Source organism: Prorops nasuta, unplaced genomic scaffold (assembly GCF_024137725.1).
Source record: "Prorops nasuta isolate Cenicafe-Biocafe unplaced genomic scaffold, Cenicafe_Pnas_1.2 PNAS00005, whole genome shotgun sequence".
Lineage (NCBI taxonomy): Eukaryota > Metazoa > Arthropoda > Insecta > Hymenoptera > Bethylidae > Prorops > Prorops nasuta.
In genome coordinates this window covers 6,897,435-6,921,152 of record NW_027116802.1, presented here as the reverse complement: position 1 = coordinate 6,921,152, position 23,718 = coordinate 6,897,435, and the positions used below count along the sequence as shown (strand labels likewise).

Here is a 23,718-nt window from a genome sequence, read left to right as displayed (position 1 = left end):
TTAAATACTAATATGGAAGGAACAGAAATAGAATGTACATTTGCAGTAGTGGGGGGTGGAATAGCTGGAGTATCGTGCATTGAAGGTTTAGGAATTGTTGCACCAAAAGAAAGTGTTGTTCTAGTGACAACTAGCCCTTTGATCAAGCTAGTAACCAATATTATGCATTTAGGAAAAACCTTAATGCAATTTGATGTAGAGGAGAGGAATATAGATGCACTGGCCCAGGTGAACAAGTCTTCAAAAGTTTTACAAGATACTGTAATAAAAGTAAACAGTTATAAAAAATTAATAGAGACTGAAAGTGGAAAAATTATACATTATAAAAAGCTTTGTCTTTGTAATGGGGCTAGGCCAAAGCTTATTGAAGAGAATAATAAATTTGTAATTGGAATTCGTGATACTGAATCTGTAGTTCAATTTTCTAACAGAATCGCATCTGCCAGAAAAATTGTAGTTGTAGGAAATGGCGGTATTGCTACTGAAATTGTGCATGCTATTGAAGGGATTGAAATTGTTTGGGTTATTAAAGATAAACATATATCTGCGACGTTTGTAGATTCAGGAGCAGCTGAATTTTTCTTGGATAAATTAAATAATGTTAAGATATCAACTGACAATGTTAAACAACCATTCAAAAGAATAAGATATTCCTCAGTGGATTTAAATGCAAAAGGGGGCCCAGCACTTGGTCCTGATTGGCATAATTCCTTAGATATCAAAGGAAACTATTTTAAGTCTAAGAAAATTCAATTTGAATATGAATGTGAAATAACAGATATATTCAATGAGAATGGTGAGAACACAGAAAGGTGGCCTGTATACGCTAAGTTAACGAATGGCAAGATTATTGGCTGCGACTTTATCGTTTCCGCTACTGGTGTAATACCTAATAGCAATATATTTGGTTTAGAAAATTTGCAAAAAGGAGAGGACACCGGTTTTTTAGTTAACTGGCAGTTGCAAACATCAGAAAAGGATATTTATGCTGCTGGCGACGTTTGTACTGCTGGCTGGCCTATAGCGGAGCAATGGTTTCAAATGAGACTTTGGACACAAGCACGTCAAATGGGTTGCTATGCAGCGAAATCCATGGCTCTTTCGTTAAATAATGAAGAATTTCTTCAGGATTTCTGCTTTGAGCTGTTCACTCATACGACTAAATTTTTCGGTTTCAAAGTTGTCTTACTTGGATTATACAATGCTCAAAAACTAGACAATGATTATGAAATTTTATTGAGGATGACAAAAGGCCAAGAATATATAAAGTTAGTATTAAAAGATGGAAAGATGCAAGGAGCCGTACTTATCGGAGATACGGATTTGGAAGAAATGTGTGAAAATTTGATTTTGAATCAGTTGGATTTAAGTATATATGGCGAAGATTTACTGAACCCAGATATTGATATCGAGGATTACTTCGATTAATTTTGTTTTCAAATAATGTAGTTGTGTTTACTCATTTTTATTTGATCATTGTTATAAAATATATTACATTAACATAAAAATTCAATACAAATTTATAAAAATATTATATCGTACTTTATTTAATACATCTCCTTATTGCCCTGCGCGCATTAGTTTCTTCACATTATAGGTTTTCATACTACAATTATAAAGTTAGAATTTTTAAGTATTTCAATATTATGCTCGAACACAGTCTTTTTATCTACTTCATATAAACTCTTCAATGTATGGCATTCATTGGCATGCATTTAGAATTGGTATTAAATTAAACATTAAAATTTCTTTGGCAAACACCGCAGTATGAATACTTAGAGTAAAATAAAAAAAAAAGTTATGAGAAATACGCGAGAACATAAGATGAGAGGTTTAAGAATTATAATAAAATAATTTAAAATGTACATTAGTCTGTACATATTTTTTATATTGCATGGCTAATAATTTATACTATTTAAACATAAATATATATTAGCAATACACTTTTAAAGGTTAATTTGTCAAAGTGCTAAATCGCATAGGCGCGTCTAGAATTATGAGAAATTATAGTTATTTTAAACATAAAATAAAAGATATCTCCAAATTAAAATTTACGTCAAGCTCATAACAAAATCACATGGACAAAATGAAATGATATTAATTAAAAAATTCAATTTAAAAATGCAAAAAAGTAAAATACTACTTTTTACTACCGTCATTTTTTTCAAGAAACTTTACTGTTTTTTGAACAACTCCATTTTGAATCCAAAGACTGTTTTGTCCATTACTAGAGGCTAAAATTTCAGAAGTATTAGATTTTTCAATGACGGTAGTATTTATACTAGGGTTAGAACTCGAACTCTCCTCATTACTTTCACTAATATTTTTACTATTCAAAGTACTCTTTAAATTCTTTATAAGAGCTTGAATTTCATTAACAGATTTTTGAATACTGTCATTAATTTCTTTATTCTCATTTTGCTGACACAGCTTCACCAAAGTTTTGGAAGCCAGTTCCATTTGAATAAGGCATGCATTGACATTTCCTTGAATTTTTGGTACAGCTGAGTCATCAAAAACTTGTTCTACGAATGAGCCGTCGATTCCCGATGTATCCAGAGAAAATTGAAATAAGCTTTCATTAAGGCTTCTCTTAACGGGTGTAATGTTGACAGAAATGCGGCTGTTGTTTAAAGAATCCTCAAACATCTCACTATCTTCATACGGCTCCCAATCACCATCGACGTCACGAAGCTCCTTTATCGAATCTTCTATATCATAATCTCGTAGTTTATGTACCCAATTGATAAATCGCATTGGTTCCCAGAAAATTTCCATCATACAGTCTCTATCGCGGACACGAATGCAAGGCTTTAACTTTTTGTCCACGACTATTTGCTGCTGATTAAATTCCTGGAAAACAAATTGTTAATTATTCCTGGTTCTGCTTAAATGCCATTCCTATACTTTTTTTGTATCTTTTAATAAAAAATAAGATGACAGATAATAAATTAAATTCGTCAAAAATGTATACTTTATCACGTACATATTTAAGACCAAATTCTCTACAACGTTCCGTGGCTTCTCTGACTAGCATTTGCATCTCGTGCAAACTGACTCCACCCGCATAAATAGAGTCTTTAGTAATATTTGTTTTAAGCGCGATTTCCACATCTGCGGTTTTCTCATTTAATATACTTTCAAGCTCTTGCAGAAAATTCGACTTGTACGGCGACAGTGTTATTTTAGTCTCTTCGAGTTGTATCTTTCTAATTTTATTGTTTGCTTTCAATTCCGTAGCTAGAAATTCTTTTTCCAGTTCAAGTTCCTGTTTTTTACGATTGATCTCTTCTAATGCTAGTTTTTGCTCCTCAAGAGTTGAACCCAGCATTTCGATTTTTCTTTCATAGATAGATTTTTGTGAGCCAAGCTGCATTTCGACCTCACGCTTTGCATTTTCTAATTCAATTATTGCTTTACGTTTTGATTCTTCCAGTTCACCCTTCAACCTGTAAGCAAAGACACGCGTTAAGCGACGAAAAAACGTATAAAAAAAGTATTATTTGAAATTTATAAGAAAATAAGTAAAGGTTCTATTATGTAACATACTTTTCTTCCTGTATTTTAAGAATTTCTTGATGAGCAAACTCAAAATCCATTGGCTTCGCAGTAACTTGAATACTCTCCGGATTATCGTAAGGATTTGAAACTTTAAAGTAATGATTGCCACCAATCACTAAACGATCTCCATGTTTTAACACAACCTTTCCCATAACAGCCTATTTGATAAAACATTAATGTCAACGTATGAAAATTTTCGTTAAAATTGTTACACAATATTGATTTACCTGTCCATTTACATAAGTATCTGCATTTGACTCTGGTGAAAGTATAAGTTGACCATTCTTGTTCTCGATAGTGCTATAAACAAAAAGATCGTCATAAAAAATACAGTCTATGAAATATTAATACATTTAAAATCGATTCACCCCCATATATTAGGTGTATAATGATCGATAAAATTAGTTGCAATACAATACATATTTGTTAGTAAAATACAAGATCATCTTGAATTAAGAAAATTATTTGAGCCTTGAAAATTTAAAAAAATTAGCAATGAAGGGAGAAGATAAATGTATAAATATATTTAAATTTTTAAGTTATACAGATGTACATTCAATTCCCATACAAAATAATTACAATAAATTGTAAAAATGTATGAATAATTACAGATTAAGATAAAGAGTGTTTCTTGAAAATCAAGTCGCTGATAACTTTTAAATTGGACAAGTTATTTTCCAGTTGTTTTTAAAGAAAATAAATTCAAAGTTGTCAAATATAAAGAAAAATGGGAACCTTTGCAAACTTGAAATTTATTTTCTTTAAAATATTAAATGTAATGACAACTAAACAAATTTCGATTTTTCATTTTAGACATAAGTGACGATCGGTTCCTATTATGTTCATTTTCGTGTTTCCAAAAAATAAAAAATGTCTATTTCTTCACGAAAGCAAAAAATTAATAGAAATCAAATACTTAAATTATTTCCTTTACTACACCAACCATTTCATTCTCAACCTATACAGGTATTCTAGATAACAGTTTTCAGACAAATTTGTATTTTAAAAAGTAGATAAAGTTTAAAGTGCGTTTTTGAAGTGATATTTACAAGTGAATCCGTATTAAAGTAAGAAGAGGAACTGCATAATATGAAGGGAGCTGATATAAACAAAATCTGGATAAATTAATTTAAAAAATGTTGTTAGTAAAAAAAGAGTAAATAGCTATGAATAAGCGTCGTAGGAATTACTGAAGCTTAAAAATTCAAGTGAGATAGAGTGGTAAGGTCAAAAATTATCGTCGGTAAGCTCGATACAAGAAGTCTCGTGATAAAAGAATGAATGATCGTTGCTATTAACAAGGCACATGGTTAAAGTTGTAGCAAAAAAAAAAATACTTTGGCTATCACTAACCAGTGTAGTGGTCTAACCAAAGGTCCATTCAGTACAATGTCCAGATGCTGACCAAAAGTTGCCGTTTCGATTTGGCTATTTTTTCCAACATGTACCAAGCCAGGGGGGATGAGATAAAAAAGAGTACCGGATAACATTGGATCAGCAGCGAGATTAATCAAGCAAGGCTGCTTTTTCATCTCGTTGACGTCAAGTTCAATCGCGATTCCACAACGTCGCAAATACTTTAACTCTGATTTTTTCTTTTCTTCGGTTTCCTCCAGCTTCTCCAGCCATGTTCTGAAACGATTTTTTGAACTATTAGTTTACATGTAAAACGTCTTAATTAATTAATAGAATTATTTTTTAAATCTTACTCTGAATGAAAACAATAATAATATTTTTCGTTCCCTCGAGAACTGAATTATATTATTATATTTAAGTCAAAAAAATTACTAATATATTAACAAAAGTAAATTATTAAAAATTGTTTTATAAGAGAAAATTCAATTTTATGACTGTATTCCTAACGGTGTGGTAAACTTGATCCACACGAAGATATTAAGTTTAATACAGCGTAGTTGAATCTGATACTTCCTCCTTAGGTAAGTACAAAGTTTTTTAATTAAAAAAAAAGGTACTGATAAGAATATTCCCGAAGTCCTTCATATAAGGACTGATTAAATGCTATCTCGAGAGGTTCGCATTTATTTTGATTTTTTGTCACCTCGAAAGTATAAAATTTTTCATTTACTTATCTCATTTCTTGTACGCCGAGCACTATATTTACATTAGAGTGCTCATCTACTCAAGAACAATTGAAGAGAAAATTGAATAAACCACCGAAGGTACTTATATATGAAAAAATGGGAATAGAGTCCAAGGATTTTCACAAGAAGTACCGCAACGTATAAAATAAACTATCACGTGTTGAGATTGTTAAATAAAATATTATTAGGTATAACAAGAAATTCCTAACGACTGATTGTCTTATTAAACAAATAAAAGGTGTGTGACAACAGTCGAATCGAATAAAGTAAAATGTTGATACGACCAAGTGTTTGAATTTCGATGGAGAGAAAAATGCAAGGAAAAACTTACCTCTGATTATGGACGAGCTGTTCTTCCGTCTTCTTCAACTGTTCTTTTAATTGATCGATTTCTTTTTGCTTTTCATCGAGCTCCTCGGTGGTTTGTACTGGCACTGGTTCCATGCAATTAACCAGCCGACGGGGATGCATGCCCAGTTGTCTTTCGTATCCATCGCGGACGCCTCGCAAACGGATTACTTCGGCTTTTAAATCGCTAATAAAGGTCATACTTATTAAACCATAATTAATTAATTTTTGTCTACAGTAACCAACAATGGGAATGCATCGTCCTATCAACCGGTTATACGCAAAATCCGATTCAATTCGGCCGTGCTTCACCATTTTCTTTTTATTATTCAATAAACAACGGATATAAGTAACTTCAACGATCGACAATTATACACGAAACTTTTTCCAAGCTTCTTGGAAAATTATTTAACAGAATGACTGGGACTTTAAAATCTCAATGTTTCGCCATTGTGCCTTACCGATCCTTTTGGATACTGGTAGATACATTTTTTTTCAACATATTTCACGCGCCAATTGAAAATAAAGACTTTTCTTCTGCTCCATTAGTGAAATAAGTTGAAATAAGACAAATGTATGTTTTCTTAATCTAACTTGTCAAGCCAGAACAGTGTTTTTTTTTTTTTTAAAAGAACCGATTTAACGAGTAAACCTGACCAAGTAGCAAACACGAAATTTGCAAAAGCTTTCAGTATTTTGTAGCCTTGGTTTACGTAAAAGATAAGTATTTTTGATACGTGTGCCCGTACGACCGCTTAAGATTTAAAAATTGTAGGAGGGTGAGGGAAGTGTAAGGAAATTTAAAAAAATATAAGAATTTCCTAAATTGGAAAAGCCATATTTTATAAAGTATATTAAAGGTCATATAATCTATGCTTGAAGCTATTTTTAATACCTCTGTCTCTCTCTCTCTCTCTCTCTCTCTACACACACAGTATTTAATTAAATAAATATACAAAATCACTTTATTCAAGAGTTTTCATCCTTTTAGCAGTCGTACAGTCAAGTATAAAAATACGCGTTTCTTATTTTGTGCCCAATAAACAAAATGGTAAGCTTTTATAAATCAGTGTATATGTAGCACTTAATTGGTTAGATTGGCTTGTAAGATCGTTATAGGTCTTGGGAGACTGATGGCCCAGTATCCATAATCCAAAAGATGAAAATAAAATTTTTGTAATATTAATGGGAGTCCATTGATATGAAACAATATGAGGTGGTTTGTTTAAAACGAAATATAAAATGATAATACAATAACCAAAAAAACTATGATTGAAATAAAATTGCACTAAGTGATGGGCAAATTGTGCAATTGTGGATTAAAATGAAAAAATTCTGACGGAGAGTAAGGAGCGACGAAGCTTGGCTAGTTTTATTACCTCCTGACTTACCGAATTAATTTCTCGTGTGGATCTTCGTTAATGCGAACACGATTTATAATCGCTCTAGCTTGGCAAGCGTATCTTAGGGTGGCCAAAGTTTCCTCGAGATGAATACTCGCTGGTGATATAGTTCCAAGCATGGCAGTTTTGGAATTACCCCCCAGACTTTCCTACAAAAAACGAAGAAAAATATATTTTTTAATCAATTTGAAAATTAAATATTGCTCTAATTAATTGAAAAACTCTACGAATAATTATACAAATAAAACAATAATGTATTTCTTAATACATAAACAAAAATATTGAAGGAATAAAGGAATTTAGTATATAGATTATACATATATTGTATTTGACGAGAATATACAAATGTTTTGTCTCTCATAAAATGAAGCTTCGTCATATTTTATGCACCCTGTTAAGTGATTGTGTAATAGGAATTATTTTGCGTGGTTAATCATGGAAGGAATATGGTATACTGGTCCCTTGGCAAATATTACTTTAGACTGTATTACGCCTGACGAGAATCGGTAAATCGTAAACATGCAAACTAAATGCATAAATACACAGATTTAGCGTTTTATCGAGATAAGAACATTAATGTCACATCGTAGGTATTTGGGTCCCCCACCATATGTCTCTCTTTTGTCTATTAAGATATGTACTGAAAGTGATAGCAGGGATACACATTACCCACGATCTGACACCACTAAATGAAACGCTTACATTGTAACGGAAATCATTTTTTGTCTCGTCTAAATTACGTAATTATGAAATATTTTCAGAAATTAGATAAATAAATCGAATGCACGTTAAACAAATATCATTAGCCTTTAATCAATGAATTTATATCGCGTAAATGGTTAACTCATTATTTTCATATTCCAAAAAGAAATAACTAATATGAACAAGAAAGAACATCTGCTTTGTATTAAAAGTTTCGTAAAGGGAAAACCCAAAAAATTATAATCAAGCACCATCCAATCGATCAATTTATTAGCTTCAAAAATATCATTTATAAATAAAATTTTCTTATAGAAATCGCGAATGAAACTTCTTATTCAAATCGAGACATATCAAATGATAGTATAAGAATAAGATAATTTTTACTTTGCCCCCTCCTTTCCTCACTCGATCGATCTCCCATTATCGCTGCAATGATTAATGATTCGAGTTTGAATGTCTCGTTGGATGAAAGATCGTATTTCTAGCTCAGTAAAGATTACGGACTTGGTTTTATCGCGGGACTTCACGAGGCGAATAATTAATAAAGTCTTCTTTTCAATAACGCTATCAGCCCGTTATCACGTTCTTCATTTATATCATTATAATTATCTGATTTTTACATCTTCTAACTCATAATTAGTCTTAAGCTCTTACTGACTGTTATATCAGGTAATTCTAAACTGAGTTTGGAAAGAAAATTCTTTTCTTTGTAATTCGATCAGAGATTCGTCTCTTCACGGTTTTTCCATCCTCTGGTCGCAATTCAAATCCTTTTTTTATCAGATTGTAATTGCTGCTCTGAATTAAGCATAATCGTTAATGTAATGTAAAAGTACATAAATGTTTAAGATTTTTAAATTTTCAAAGTAAAAATTTCTTTCATCAACACAGAGATAATTCTTAATAAGTTTCCTTCCTTATCTTGAAATATTTATTACGATAACTGGTAGAAATTTAATTGGCTTCTTTGTGAACAATTTAATCTGCAAGTGGTTTTGCGAAATATTCATGAAAAAAGTCCTTCTGCGAGTAAAAAAGACAGCTTCACTAGACTTTTGAGAATAAGACAATGAAGCTTTTAAAAATATATAACTAAAGGAATTCTAATTTATAGTAATAAGTATTGACTAGCGCAAAAAAAATATTATCGCTGCTGATAATACTTCAAAGTCTCCTTAATTATCTGTGCAAATACCGTAAATTTTAGAATTATTTTAATACTTTAATGGAAAAATTCAAATCTAGATTATAAGTAAATTTTTATAGGTGGAAAAATTAGTATAAGGAGTGACAATAGAGATCCAGTGGAAATAATTAAAAATACGAGACGATGGAAGGCTATAGGGATCATTATAACTAATTAAAATTGATTGATTAAAAAAAACATTGAGCACAATTAGCACGGATAAAAAATTATACTGCGTTGCTGTGTAAATTCCTCATGCGAATCTTATTGTTCAGAAAATTTTGTTTTTTTTTCCACGAGTTTATTATCAGCATTGTTTGTTCGTTCATCCATGTTAACCACAAAAAGGCAAAAAAACCTTGATGTATCCGTAAAAAGACAGATTTTTGTGCCAACATAAAAAATTATGACATAACATTTGAAACGAAATGTAAGCAGTGGATACGAAATAAAAATAAAGATTCCTCAGATGATTCTAATTGTTAACTTATGCCAGTGCAAAACTCGTCCTACGGTAAAAAATTCGATTTTAGCCTTTCACTTCGTTGTAAGAATAATATTTTTCATGTGGAAAAATCACCACTATAAACTATTAATAGAGACTAAAAGGATTGGCTAGAGTTCAAATTATTCAAATGACTCGACGACCACATTTCATTCATTACACATTTGCGCCGAATAAACATTGCGCTCAACTCTGCGTTGAAGGCGTTCAAGTTTCGACTTTTGCTACAAATTAGAATCAAGATAATCGAAATTAAATTTATTATTAATTTATCAATCAGTTTATTCCTAGGAAATAATTCTAAAGCAGGACAATGAAAAAACGATAATGGAGGAAAAACAACAATTGCTTTATTAGGTTTCTTACAAAAAGATAAATGAGTTATACAAAGAAAAAGAGCAGGTTGAAAGATTATTCTGATAGTTGTCGCTGGCACGAGAAAAGGAACAAGAAATTGTTATTTAGGGACGATATCGAATGCTAATGAGAAATATAAAGGATTCTATTTTGGGAGTAAAGAATGAGGAGAAAATAGGTGGAAGTCGAAATACCGGAGGAATGCAAAGATAGAGGATGCTGCGTTTAGTAAGCAGTCAATACAGGGGGATAGAGGGAAGTCGATGGAATGAACGAGATAGGATTGGGCAGGAAGGGGAATGAGAGTGTGGTGGGGGGAACGGAGCGTGAAGATAGCACCACATGTGCAACAACAGCAAGAGCAACAACAACGGTGAAGGGGAGTTTGGAGGTAAAATGGTGTGGAAGGGGAAGTACCTTCGCGTGTGCTGCGCTGTGCTGTGTTCTGCAACAACAACAGACAGACCCTGCGATAGTCGCAAAAGAGACGAGACGAGACGAGACGAGACGAGGAACGAAGGGGATCGAGACGTGTAGTGGTGCGCGCCAATGTGGCTCGCGCGCATTCACCGACACCAAACGAACGAACGAACGTTTACTGCACACGTTCGCCTTCGAGGCAGCTTTCCTCACTTTCAGCTCTCCGCCACTCGCGCTCGCCAGTTTCAGTTAGTTCCGCGCAGATTGCCGTGCAACCGTACCACACCACGAGCATACCGACCGACGCCCTAATTTCCCCACATTGTTTACATCCGCGCATTCCCCTCTAACCCTAAAACGACACTCCCACAAAACCACCTGGAGCTTGTACACCTCGTGGTAGGACTAATAAACGACGCGCAATTTCCAGTCGTCGAATGTCGCATAAATTCCTCAAACGGTCTCTCCGCTCCAGCCATTTTACAACTGGACTCTCTCTTCGTCGACAAGTACCTCTACGAAACTCCAACGTCTACACAATTACCAACAATCGAATTCACTATCGAACGCGCTACGCCAATTCTCTAACCTAGCAGAGTTCTCGAAACATCCTTGTATCAACTTCAGCATCATTTTATTATTGATCGCGATTGTCCTTTCTCGATGAGAAACCGGATTTCCTCGCTTGGAAAGAGATATCGGGCTTGAAAAGACGCTCGAGAAGTTGTGGAGAATCTTCAGCCGGAGAACAGCAGAGTTTTCGTTGTTCCGAGTAGAATAGAATTTGAACAAAATTCGCGCTACAACCGAAGATCGTTTTGCTGCATTTTCCCGCGCGATTCAAAGCGTTGACGTTCATTGATTGTCTTCGCGAAGCATCAATACTGACCTAACGCAAGCAATTGCAAGTTTACCTTATTTGAATCTATAAGAGATTTTGGAGACTTTGTAAATGAAATTCCCCCACTGACGAAGAATTTCTTTTCTACGCGTGAAAATGAATCAATAGAGAATTGTCTGTTTGAAGATCAATTTTACGAGAAGAGGTTAATTCTTCGGAAAAAGGGAAATGAGATCAACCGTGAATCACTGAAGAGTTGTAACTGGGATTTTTTGAGGAGATTGTTCACAGTTCCTGGTATTCGTGTACTTCCTAAAGGAAACTGACGAGCTGGGAGCTTCATTATTCACTGAGAAACCAACAGCATAAGGTTTTTTGATTGTTATACTTGGAAAGGAGCAAAGATGGATTTGGTATACATTCCCGAAGTGCTGACCGGTGGATCCTTTAGGAGCACACAATACAGGGACTACGAACAGCCCTGGAACAGGGACTATTTTAATTGTGGTACGTCTCACTTAATTAAATCCAATAAAATTCTTATAATTATTTATTAAAACTATCCAATGTGAAAATAGCAAGAACTAGACTTGATGTTATATTATCTAATCATAATATCAAAACTTTTTCGTGTGTCTCACAGTTTGCCATCATTCATTGATTTATGCGCGGCGCGAGCATAATAATAGAAAAATGATCATCAGAACGGTTTACGCTCTATGCAATAGCATGTTTACGTTACTCCGTGTCGTTTTTCAAAATAACCTATTTTCATGTACCTTCAAGAAACATTCAATACTTTTCTGCGACGGCTCTAATCGTTATTTATTATTCTAAAGTAGACTATAACCCCTCTCATTCTATTTGATATTCGATGTATTCTTCAGCCATAGGTCGTTCATCAATCGCATCGACAGCTTATCTTGCGAACCGATTCGATACAATAGTTAAAAATAATTTGAAATTCTAACTATACGAGATATGCCAGTAATCGCTGTCTAATCATTATTTATCATTGAAATTACTGTATAAAAATACGTCATTCTTTATCGCAACTAAAAAATATAATACTCCCCCCCCCTCTTTAAAATGCACTCCATAACTCTCATTATCGATAGCATTAGTAGTTTGTTGTTATCAAAAATTGATATTTACTTCTCGTCAGACAGGTTAAATTAATTTTACCTGCGTAGCAATCAAATGTCAAGCGTTTTGATAAATGCCAATAATTTTCGTTTATCACAATACTGTTGGAATTTATACATCTGCAGTATCTAATTATCAGAAAAGTACTTGAAATCTACGTTTTTTCTATAGACCACCTCAACCTATTTTGTGACAGTATATTTTCGTAAAGAATTTTTTCGAAAAAAATGTGATTTACGATTCGAGAAGCCTGCTTATTTCTATATATAACTACTTTTGAGAACTGTTTCAGAAGATAAAACAGTGATTAATCCAACGTAATATAATAATAGGTTTTCGAAGCGCACGAAGGATATACAAAAGAGGTCTGACACACAGTGAAATGAATGAAAGATAAAAATAACTTCATTATAAAAGTAATATTATAAATAAAGAATCTCTTCTATTGATGTTTCTAGCTGCAATTGGTAAAACAAATATATAATTTCAATTGGTTGGTGCTCTAAGTGTGTCAAGTATCGAACTCAGCTTTAACTTCTATGAATGTGAATCACACAGGCACAAATAAAATTCCTTTAGTAAAATATTGCTGAAAGTCAGAAGTCGAAAAAGAGAATTTAAGGTATTCTCGTATAAGGAGATTAGGAGCAAATAAGAATACATCTACTTTCAGAAAAAATCTATAAATAATTAGATTTTATTTATTCGGTTTTGTTAAAACTACTTCGTTTATAACATATATTTTAATCAATATTGTCGATCTAAAACCGCTACTGAAGTATTATCGTTTTTTTATAAAAATTGATTTGCTCCGCAGCTCTTCATATTTGTTTCGAAAGAACAATAATAAAAATAATAATAATAATAGAAATAATAGAGATATTAATCTTGATGCGTGCGCGAGGCTTGAAAACACGTGGCACGTGCTTCTCTTACTACACAATCAGCTATAGCTGTTCGCGCACTGTATTGCAAATCTATTTTAGGCTCTCGGCCTGCTTCCACTCCTTTGATCGCTTATGTGTCATACTCACATTCTCCCTTTCTTTCTATCCTACTCTAATCTCTTTGCTCGACGTTTATGACTCGTCTGGGCAAACCGCGAGAAGTCAAGTAGCTCGAACTCGCCTGTATAATCACTTTTCAGCAAAGTAACCAAGGAAATGCGTTACAAAGAAAGCAGTAGTATCGCAATTGAATATGCAAACTGATCATAAACGTCAAACTTGAAAATAAAACGAATCGAGAAAAATTACAAATTTGATCATTTCTTTACTCGAAACTTTATGACTTGTCTGGGCAAACCGCGACAAGTCAACTCGCGCGAACTCGCACTTATAATGACTTTTGCGCAAAGTAGCCATAGAGATACGTAACAAAGAAAGCAAAATAAGTATCTCGACTGAATATGCAAATTGCTCGCAAGCGTCAGACTTGAAAAAAAAAAAAAAAATACATTCAGAAATTACAATTTTTATCTCGGAATGTCAGATAAAATTATACACAGTCCAGAAAACAAGAGCCACTTGATTAGTCGATAAAAAAGAATTAAAGACACAGGATTCTTATCTTAAAAACTCTTTTCTCATGAAATTACCGTAAAATTGTTAAGGTAGGTAAAGACTAGTGCATGTCTGTAATAAGCGTCGTCGGAAATAACACGAAAGTTAGCAGTGTTTTATTTTTACCCCAGGCAAGGCATAGACTTATAAACAAGTCGCGTAAACAAGTGTGTTAACCTTTCATATTACTCAATATTATTTCTATTTCAATGTTTAACATATTACGGGATATTTAATTATATTCCCCCGTTAAAATTTATACTTTTTAAAGCAATTTTAACGAATGCGAAGGCAGTTGCAAAGATTGAATAAAATTATTAATGAAATATTTTGGGTGAAAAATAATAGTAGAGAATAATCCATTGTTCAAACGCAACCTACTTTCTTCATTCCGCGTTACTTTTGAAGCACGCTCTTGATAATATTCAATATTCACATTTGTACAAGTGGAAATACTTTAGCAATATTAACAAGTGTATGTTAAGAATAAATTAGAGCCGTATTAATTTGCGATATTTTTATTTCACGTGAAAGCAATTTATTTAAAAGTGAGAATAACTTGTAGTGAAAAAAAGGAAGGCTGATTCAAAAGTGGATTGTTCTCACAAGGTTTCTCGGTAGTCTTTCTGTGTACTTTCAGTAAAATACTGTAGTACATGCAGCAGTTCGAAAAGGAAAAGCAGCGATCATTCGTGAAGAAAATAAAATTTAAGAGAAGATTATTTAGAAGGTCCCCGATCCCTTTTACGAAATGACCTTTTGCGAAAGGTCGTTGGGAAGCACGAGTTGGGCTACGTGCTGGAAGACACGTTAGCCTGGTCAAAAAGCCATGGCTGTACGCTATTTACGTCTCTCTTGAGCCAGCCTCGTGTTTGAAACAGTTATTTAAGTGTTATATCTCTATTCTCCAAAATTGATTGAATTTTTATTTTAATTCATAAATCAACCAGTAATAATCTGATCTTCTCACTCCTTATATCACATACTGTATCAAATTATATAACTTAGCAACGGTTATATATATATATAAATATATATATATATATATATATATTAATAATCGTCATACACAAAAAAGCAATCATTGATAATTCAATAAGATGACGATAATACCGAATTTATTCGTTAGATCGAAAGTATCTTGATTTGAGTAACGGTAAATTTATTAATTTCAAATCATATTCCGTAATATCGTTGTTTTTTAAAATGTATTAAATAACTGATTATTTGTGATAAATATCAAGAAGGAATTAAAGTGCTGAAAGGAATGTCAACTCGATTAGAAATCGAGAATTGAAATAATCTTTTCCGTTCTCTCTTACTACGCAGCAGTTAATAATTAACATTGCACAGTGCACACCTGCGTTTCATGAAGTAATGCCTTCTACATATTAATTACGTGCAAAAAAGATTCTTCTTTTTCCATGACAATAAAATATGAGGAATTTCCAATATATCTTTATCTAAATGCTAGATAAGAATACTTTAAATCAACTTCCGTGTTTAATTTGTTCCATATTTGCAAGTACTTTATGGTTGTTTCTATTTACAAACAAATTAAGTGAAAAATTTATAATGAAATATGTATTAATTATTTATTGAATGACGAAAAGTTAATTATTCGCTATGGAATATGACGTTTATTACGAAACAAGAGTCGACACTATGTATACGAGACTACAGGAATAAATGCGCATTTCCCAGATAATTGTCTAATGGTAAGATTTACCGTATCTCAAGGACAGTCGATAAAGGTAGATCTTATTCGCGTATAAAAGTAAGTTAATAAATAAAAAAAAGGTATTGTTTGTATAAAATTGAATTTTTCTAATAACTAAAATAAATTATAAAAGTATCATAAGTCGGGAAAAATACTATCCTGCACAAAGTAAAAAAATAATTACGCTTTTGTATTACATATACAAAGAATTATATGTTTTTCTAGAAAAAATGTACCATTTTCAGAAATACGTACATAGGAAAAATTATAAGGGTAGTTAGTATTTAATGGTACTTATTATCATAATAGAGCAGCGATACTGTTATCTAAAAAAGGTTTAGTTTCCTCTATTTTATTTACAATAAAAACCATTTAGTAATTATTCAAAATAACATAATTATACCACTCGTAGTATTAACGATAAGTCTCTTTTTTTATTACAATTTTTTTATTCAGTTCGATCCAAATTTAAGGAAATTTACTGCTACCCTTGCAAGCAAAAATTTTTGCAAAATTTAGATGCTGATAAAATTGAAAAAACAAATAAGTATAGACTCAGTATTTTTTCCCATGCTTTAAGATTAAAAAAACGAGAAAAAAAATGGAAATAATTTTTTTTATTGGTTTTCTAAATATGTCGAGCTCGCGAAGGACATAATATAATCTACGGATATGCGTAATCGCGGTTCAATGGCACGTGAAGAAGTAACGCTGAAAAAATTATTATTAAGGATCTAACATAAACATATCGATTATTTATTTTATTATAAAAATTCATAAAACCGTGGACTTTAAATTGGTACTATTTTTCCTTAGAAAATCATATTGAAGATCATTTTTGTTTTCAGGAAAGTCACCCACGCAAACAATTCACGCCTCTCAGCAACAATTATATCAAAACCAGCAACAAAAAGCACAAATAAAGGAAAATTGCCATTTGTGTCGTGAGAGCAAACGAAGAAGCTTGGCTACGTATATAAGAAACAAATCAAGAAAAAATTCTTGCCAAGAAATTCACGAGGAAGAAGAGAGTGAAGCTTCTTGCACCGAAACGAGTCAGCGATCACAAAATAATAAATCTCAGTAACAAAATAATGCTTCCACCATATGCGACAGCTAATCCTTCAATAAGCTTGTCTACTAATTTTATTACGATTTCAAGCCGAAGAAACTATTGACTTCAAATGATATACTTAGCTAAAATGATAAATATCAAATTAATCAAGAGTTTTTTCCAATAATCATATTTCCTAAAATTAACGTTCATTCAATTTAAATAAGACTGTTTTGTACTTAAAAACATAGAACAAAAGTTTTTATCAAGCTTTGATAGATTACTAATAACTTTTGAATAATACAACGTACAATTACTACTCTAGAATTGACCGTATAAGACACAAAAATCAATAGATCCTTTGAAATAAATATTATAACATTTTTTTTCTTCAACGAACATAAATTTATTTTAAATAAGTGTAGCATGCAATAGCAATAAATATATGTTCGTTTAAGCAAAAAGACAGCGTAAAAATATTTAATTCGTGAGATTTATTCCAATTTTTACAATTTTGAGAGTAACTATATATTTTAAATTTCGTGTAATTTGGTAAGTTTAATTAGCAATTAATTATATAACTATATAATTGTATATAGTAAATATATAATTATTCAATAAAATCAAGGGAAAATCGAATATTCGTTTTATAAATCTCGCGTAATATTTTTAAAAGCATATTAAAGTTTGTTAAATTATTAAGTAAGCATTGAAATTTTATATCGACATAATATATTACATTTTTCTGCAATTATAATTTTTAACTGTATTGTTTATAGATATATTCTATTTTCCTCATAACCTTTTACACTAAAAGTATAATGTAATTTGTGACTTTCAGCAATAATACAATTATTTATAATCATTAACCCTTAGTAGGCGAGAGTGGCTAGTGTATAGTCGCTGTACACAAACTTGACGATTTTACATATATATATGTAAGGTGTAAATTCAATAGAAATATAGCTTTTCTCCAAAAGAAAAATTCGATTTCAATGGAAAAATCACATTCATCTAAAGGTTAATGAAATGATTACGAAAAGCTTAAATCATTAGATATTGTATGAATTATAACGGTTGTGGGATATTCCATAAGACTGATTATATATTATATGAAGCTAAAATTGCGATTGCTAATACAGCTTTAATTTATACGAATAAATTGCATTCATTATCTGAAACACAAAGAAAGCTTGTTCTTTTTTATAAACCAATTCAAAAACTTATACATATATAATTGATGATTTCTAATTCCTAATCTTAAAGTATAGTCTTATAAAAGTCAGTTCTATAAATAATAAACAAAATTTAATTATGAACTCCAACTTTCTATTCTATAGAATAAGTCAACATCTTACACCGAAAATACTTTAAGGTAGCTTGAGGATTTAATATAATGTCTAATAGGAGCTTTGTACAAGGGGGAGCTACAATTTATTTGGAAAAATCTTTTGGAATGTATTGACATTATTTATGCTAACATTATCTATGCAAAAAGAGCTAAATTCATCCTTCCTTGTAATGATCTACATTTTTATATTAGAATATGACGCAATTTCATAATTTATCCTATAAGGCTACAGGCTAAAAGTAATGTATATGACATTGTTTCTCCAATAATTTAACCACTGACTCTAAAATTTCTTTACAACTTTGAAGAATTTAAAGGTTTAAGAACATGTTCGTAAAATTGAACAAGATTTATATTTTTCCAAAAAAAAAAAAAAAATCGCTTAAGCGACCTTAATGAGATTTTTAATTTAAAAAATAAATATCTTTACATGACATATTTTTTAATTTTAATTCAGAATTTCTGCTTATCCTCGCGGTTGTTTTAATGATTGGTGGTCTTTCGTGTAAAATATAGAATCTCCTTGAAAAAAAATTATTCATTCTTAGTCCAATGATCGTTTTATTTCAAATTTAAATTTCACTCCAGATATTTTATCGAAATTGAATCGAACCTATGACTTTTGTAGTTTGGGGCCTGACTTTAACCGCACAGGCTGCTATCCGACAATATTCAATGAAATTTTAATAATTTCATGTATGCAAAAAACTGAAGATAAAATTCATATCAATGTGCCTAAAAATAATGAGAAGTTTGATCTCTTGTTTTCGAAATAAATGTTTTTTAGCAGCAAGGTATCAAAGAAGTTCATGGAAAAATGTGGAACAATCGAGGTGAATTGAGGTTTGTGATTGTGCGCATTGCACAGTGCACAGTGCACACCGTACGGCTAGTAAGGGTAAGGTTAGATCAGATCAAGTTAGTTTCTCAGTTAAAATTAGTGTCGTGTGCAATACTCGCGGTTTTATACGAGTTGCATAAAAACCGCTACGTGTGCACTGGCACAGCGAATCCTTGAAGATTTCAAACGCAAAAGAAGAGAAAGCAGAACCAGAGATAAATTACATCGAACGCAACTATAACAATAATTACATTTGAATAAATATTGTGGTAAATTTAACAAAATGGTGTGGAGTATTTTGAAGAGTAAACGCAATTTCGAGAAAAGTCAAAAAGGTAATAATTTCAGCTTTGTCTATTTTAAGTTACTGCCAGTGACAGTAGATATTAAAAAATAACATATTTTTAAATGTGAGAAATATTTTAATCAACATTTTTTATGAAAAGAAACAAGAAAGAAAAAAGTTTATCATTAATGATTAAAAATGTCATTTTGATTAAATTGAAGCTTTCATTTTTCTATTTTTAAACTTCAAATTTTATGACTAGCATTTTTACAACAAATGCTTTAATCAAATTAAACATATGTTTACATATTTCAGATAAAAATAAACAAGAGAAAAATTGTGGGAATAATAAATGTCAATGTGGTCCAGCTTGCACAAAATGTGGAGACAATTGTAAATGTTGCACAAAACATGTAAAGCTTCGTCCACCACTATTTACATATTTTACAGATACAATGCATTAAGTTTTGTTATTGAAATTTGCAATGATATAAAAATATTCAAATACTATATATAGCTTTTTTTTTTAATCATATACTTTACTGATGTAATTACTACTCTATTTGTAATTTGTTACAATGCAAAAACATCAATTATTAAAATGTTTTGTAAATTTTACCATTTTAAGTAATGATGTTTTTATAATATTCATATTGAGCTGCATATAATGAAAAATTTATACATTTTGTTTCCAATAAAAAATTAATGTAGAATATTATTTAAATATAAATGAAAATAAACTATTCCATTTTTAATGTTAAAGTCTTTTTGAATCTTCTACCTGCTTCTGACTATTTTTTCAATATGTAATTGTTTTAACACTTTCAGATTTTGATCAAAACAGACACTGATATAACTTGTTTCTGAGCTATCTTTTACTTAGCTACGACATCAGAGAGAAATTTTTTAATGATTTTTTATATTATATGGAAATATTTTAAAAAGACTTACCTTTAGTAGCCAAGTCAAAACAGACTCTCGGTAAGGCACAAATCCCCGTTTACGATTGTTGGTGCTTTCTGCAAGAGAAGCAATCACTTTTCCCAGGATAAGTAAGGACTTGTTGATAGACACTCCCTCCTAAAAACAATTAACTTTTATAAATTTTATGTTTACTATGAACTAAAGATATAATGGTATGTACTGCAGTACATACCTTTAGTCTATCTCCACTAGCACAAGTTTGACTTAATCTTTCACTGCCAGCTAGATCAACTAAATTGATTTTGCTTCTCCAACTCTGGTCGGTTGATTTACTTTTAGAAGTTGCATCCTTTCTTGCTCGAGTTAAGATAATGCTAAAGATACTGTGGGATCTTGAGCTCTTTTCATTCATACCAGTAGCAGCTGTAGCTCTTTGAGAATTCCCTACTTTCAGCCATGTCTGTGGAAATAAAAATGTTTAAAATCAATATAATAATAAGTTATACACAGTATAACTTACTTTTTTAGTAAAATACTTTAAAATAACATCAATTACCTGCAGATCTTTGTAGCTTTGAACACTGTGTTGACTCAAATCTACTATATAAGGCCCAAAAACAGGATGTTCCCTTACTTTCAAAGGGGCTCTTTTAACACCAACATTTGTGTTGGCTAATAGATCATGAATTTTTTCATTATAAATTTCAAAATAGCTTATTTCAACAGTACTCTCAACTAGCGGAGTATTAGAAATTTTTGTAAAAATTTCCTTACAAAATCTTGGGATAATACCAGCCTCTGTCTCATTTACCTCTAAATCTATTTGTGATGGTTCCAAGCCCATCATGCTGTAACTTTTCCCTGATCCTGTTTGACCATATGCAAACAGACACACATTATACCCTTCAAAAGCATTGGTAACTAAAGGTGATACCATAGTTTTAAAAACTGTTTCTTGAGTAGCATGATCAGTAGTGCTGTTATTTGCATATGAGGTAAAGCAATGGTCATATACAAAAGTATGTCTAACAGAGTCATATTCAACAGTTATGTTCTGTCCATCAACTTTTGTTACAGAAGTGATAGTTGGATCATTTAGTTCCCTGCAAAAACCAAATGAAATAAAATTGTTATTTCTAAGTAATTGTGATAATAATAAAAGATCATAATTTTGTTTTACCTACTTCAAATTTAAAGGTCTAATACGTATTCCAACTGTTAAATTACTACTTTCTTCATCATACATTGATGTCTCGTCACTAATTGTTTCCATGGCTTGACACTGTGGTGTTTCTACTTGGACCGCATTAAAGCAATCTGGTGTTGCTTGAGTTAAAGAATGATCACTGAAGTATCGTTTTAAAGGTGTCCTATTAAGAGGTAATAAACCCACTTTGAGATTTTGTACAGGTGTATAAGTTTTAATTGTTTTAGGAGTTGAAAAATTAATTGGTGTCTTATCTCCAGGTGCTCTAGCATTTCCACCTAATTTTACTGGAGTTTTAGTATTAATATTACTGTTACAGGCCACAGACTCTTGTTTTTGTAATTTATTAGTACATCTTGTTTTACTACTACTTGATACTGTCAATTTGCTTGTGGTAACTAAACGTTGTGTTATTTCATTTTTATTATTTGTCTTTTGTTTATTTGATTGCACATTTGTTAATTCATTCTTTTTCCTAACTTTACTTGAGGGTGTTCCATAAACAGCCCAGTGTCTCTCATTTCTATAATAAAAAAGCTTAAATTAATATTAGATTAAAATAATTTATCCTTTAAAATTAGTAAACGATTAAAAAAATTAAAACAATTAACAGAAAACACTTACGTTTTATCAGATGGTGTCATATTCTCTTTATTACATTTAGTGGGTGCACTTGAAAAAATAGCAGTACAAAATCCATGCTTTCCATGTGGAGAAGCATTATGAGACATCGTGGTACGAGCAATAATTTATAATTAAACAAAAAACAATTTTCTCTTAATAACCGTTAAACATAACCTTTCACGCTAGAGTAGTTAAAATAAATGCATGATCCTACAGACAATAAAATCGGAAAACAAGTAAACCTTAAAAATAGGAACAATAGCTTTTTTATGAAAACACTTTCAGCTTTTGTGTAGTGTTAACATAGGCTAAACCTAACTAGTAAATTGAATTTGTTTTTTTAAATACTAATATTAGTATACAACAGTATAAACAATCATTTGAATTTGACATCGCGGTTGATTTAGCTGTATTCACGCTTATTCGCATTCCAAATCGCAACGTTCGTAGAAATCCGCAGCTTGCTTCGCACTGTGTTTATTAAAGGCACAGAATAAATTTAATAAAGATGTGCTACGTACTTCGTAATTTCGTATACTTGAAATCTTGAACTCTTGAAGTTGAGGGAAAAAATTCAGGAATAAATTATTCTCCTCCCAACAATTTCTGCTGATAGAAAAGGTTGAGAGAGAGGGAGAGAGAAATCTCTCTCTCCTCCTTAATTTAATTACTTATTTTCAGGAAGTTGATTTGTGAACATCCTTTCATGCAAAACTAAAGGCTGCCAAAGTGCCACACGTGAAACATGATGGCAGCCTTGATACTAGTTGATACATACTTGTTGGTACATTAAAAAGTTTAACTATTTTGACGGTTATATATCATTCGAAGTATTTTTATTAATCTCGAAAGCAAGCAAACCCCTGATAAAGTAGAACTGTTTGGTTCGGACTTGTGTGTATAAAAATGTAACTCTTCCCTTGATAAAATGTTATTTAACCAAGTTGACTAGCAACGGACTGATTTAAAATGGTATAATTCATGTTACAGGAACTATATCACTTTAAAGTCAAAACTTTTGCCTAAACCGACTTAAAGTTTACACTCAACTTGATTTGGTAAAACTACAAACTACTCACGCTTTTATACCTATGTATATGTATAACTTTTTTCAGTGCTGATATAGGAAAAACAGAAACTATATTTGTCCACGAATTAACTTTCCGCACTGTGCGTAGAATAATTTAATTAAATTAAATTTGTATAAAAATTTTTATTATTTAGTATTATATTTAAAATGTATATTATTCCTAGTGGTTGTTATTCAGTAAATGGTAACCACAAAATTTAAAAGTGCAAATATAATATTGTTACTGATGATGTTTGTTAAAAATACATTAATAAAGTTGAGCTATTCAAATTAGAAGGCCCTAAAGGCACCATATAAGCTTTAAAATTAAAGAGCATATAATACATATTTAATTATTATTTTTAAAATTATTATAATAAAAGATTTTAAATATTTACTTATTTCAAGTAGGTAGGAAAATAAAGAAATATTACTTGTTCTAATAATTTTTAATTCTTTAAATGTATGTAAAAGTGTTGAGCTTGAGCATTAAATTGTTGAAAATGAAG

At 31.2% G+C, this 23,718-nt stretch overlaps 1 protein-coding gene and 1 pseudogene across 3 annotated transcripts; one reads left to right on the top strand and one right to left on the bottom strand.

The window, feature by feature from the left end:
• The first annotated feature begins 12 nt into the window (after nucleotides 1–12).
• LOC136773202 (pyridine nucleotide-disulfide oxidoreductase domain-containing protein 1 pseudogene) lies at nucleotides 13–1,531 on the top strand (annotated as a pseudogene).
• Nucleotides 1,532–1,643: 112 nt separating this feature from the next.
• LOC136773201 (kinesin-like protein KIF14) lies at nucleotides 1,644–22,496 on the bottom strand. Of its 3 annotated transcripts, none has more exons than XM_066726654.1 (12): nucleotides 22,141–22,496; nucleotides 21,494–22,039; nucleotides 20,866–21,412; nucleotides 20,542–20,769; nucleotides 20,337–20,465; nucleotides 7,403–7,563; nucleotides 5,995–6,213; nucleotides 4,915–5,193; nucleotides 3,789–3,861; nucleotides 3,550–3,719; nucleotides 2,987–3,449; nucleotides 1,644–2,853 (listed from the first exon to the last, which is right to left on the bottom strand). In XM_066726654.1, the coding sequence occupies exons 1-12, from the start codon at nucleotides 22,245–22,247 to the stop codon at nucleotides 2,140–2,142; spliced, it is 3,636 nt and encodes a 1,211-aa protein (XP_066582751.1). In that variant the 5' UTR covers nucleotides 22,248–22,496; the 3' UTR covers nucleotides 1,644–2,139. The 3 variants fall into 3 exon arrangements, with proteins under 3 accessions (XP_066582751.1, XP_066582752.1, XP_066582753.1); XM_066726655.1 differs by having other exon boundaries at nucleotides 5,995–6,198; XM_066726656.1 differs by lacking the exons at nucleotides 4,915–5,193; nucleotides 5,995–6,213.
• Nucleotides 22,497–23,718: the final 1,222 nt, after the last annotated feature.

Excerpts from the sequence above, each read along its gene's own strand:
- LOC136773201 (XM_066726654.1), bottom strand. The coding sequence starts at position 22,247 with ATGTCTCATAATGCTTCTCCACATGGAAAGCATGGATTTTGTACTGCT. Across the intron at positions 20,466-20,541 it reads CTAGTGGAGATAGACTAAAG|GAGGGAGTGTCTATCAACAA; the intron begins GTATGTACTGCA and ends AATTGTTTTTAG. Across the intron at positions 7,564-20,336 it reads TTTTGACTTGGCTACTAAAG|GAAAGTCTGGGGGGTAATTC; the intron begins GTAAGTCTTTTT and ends CGTTTTTTGTAG.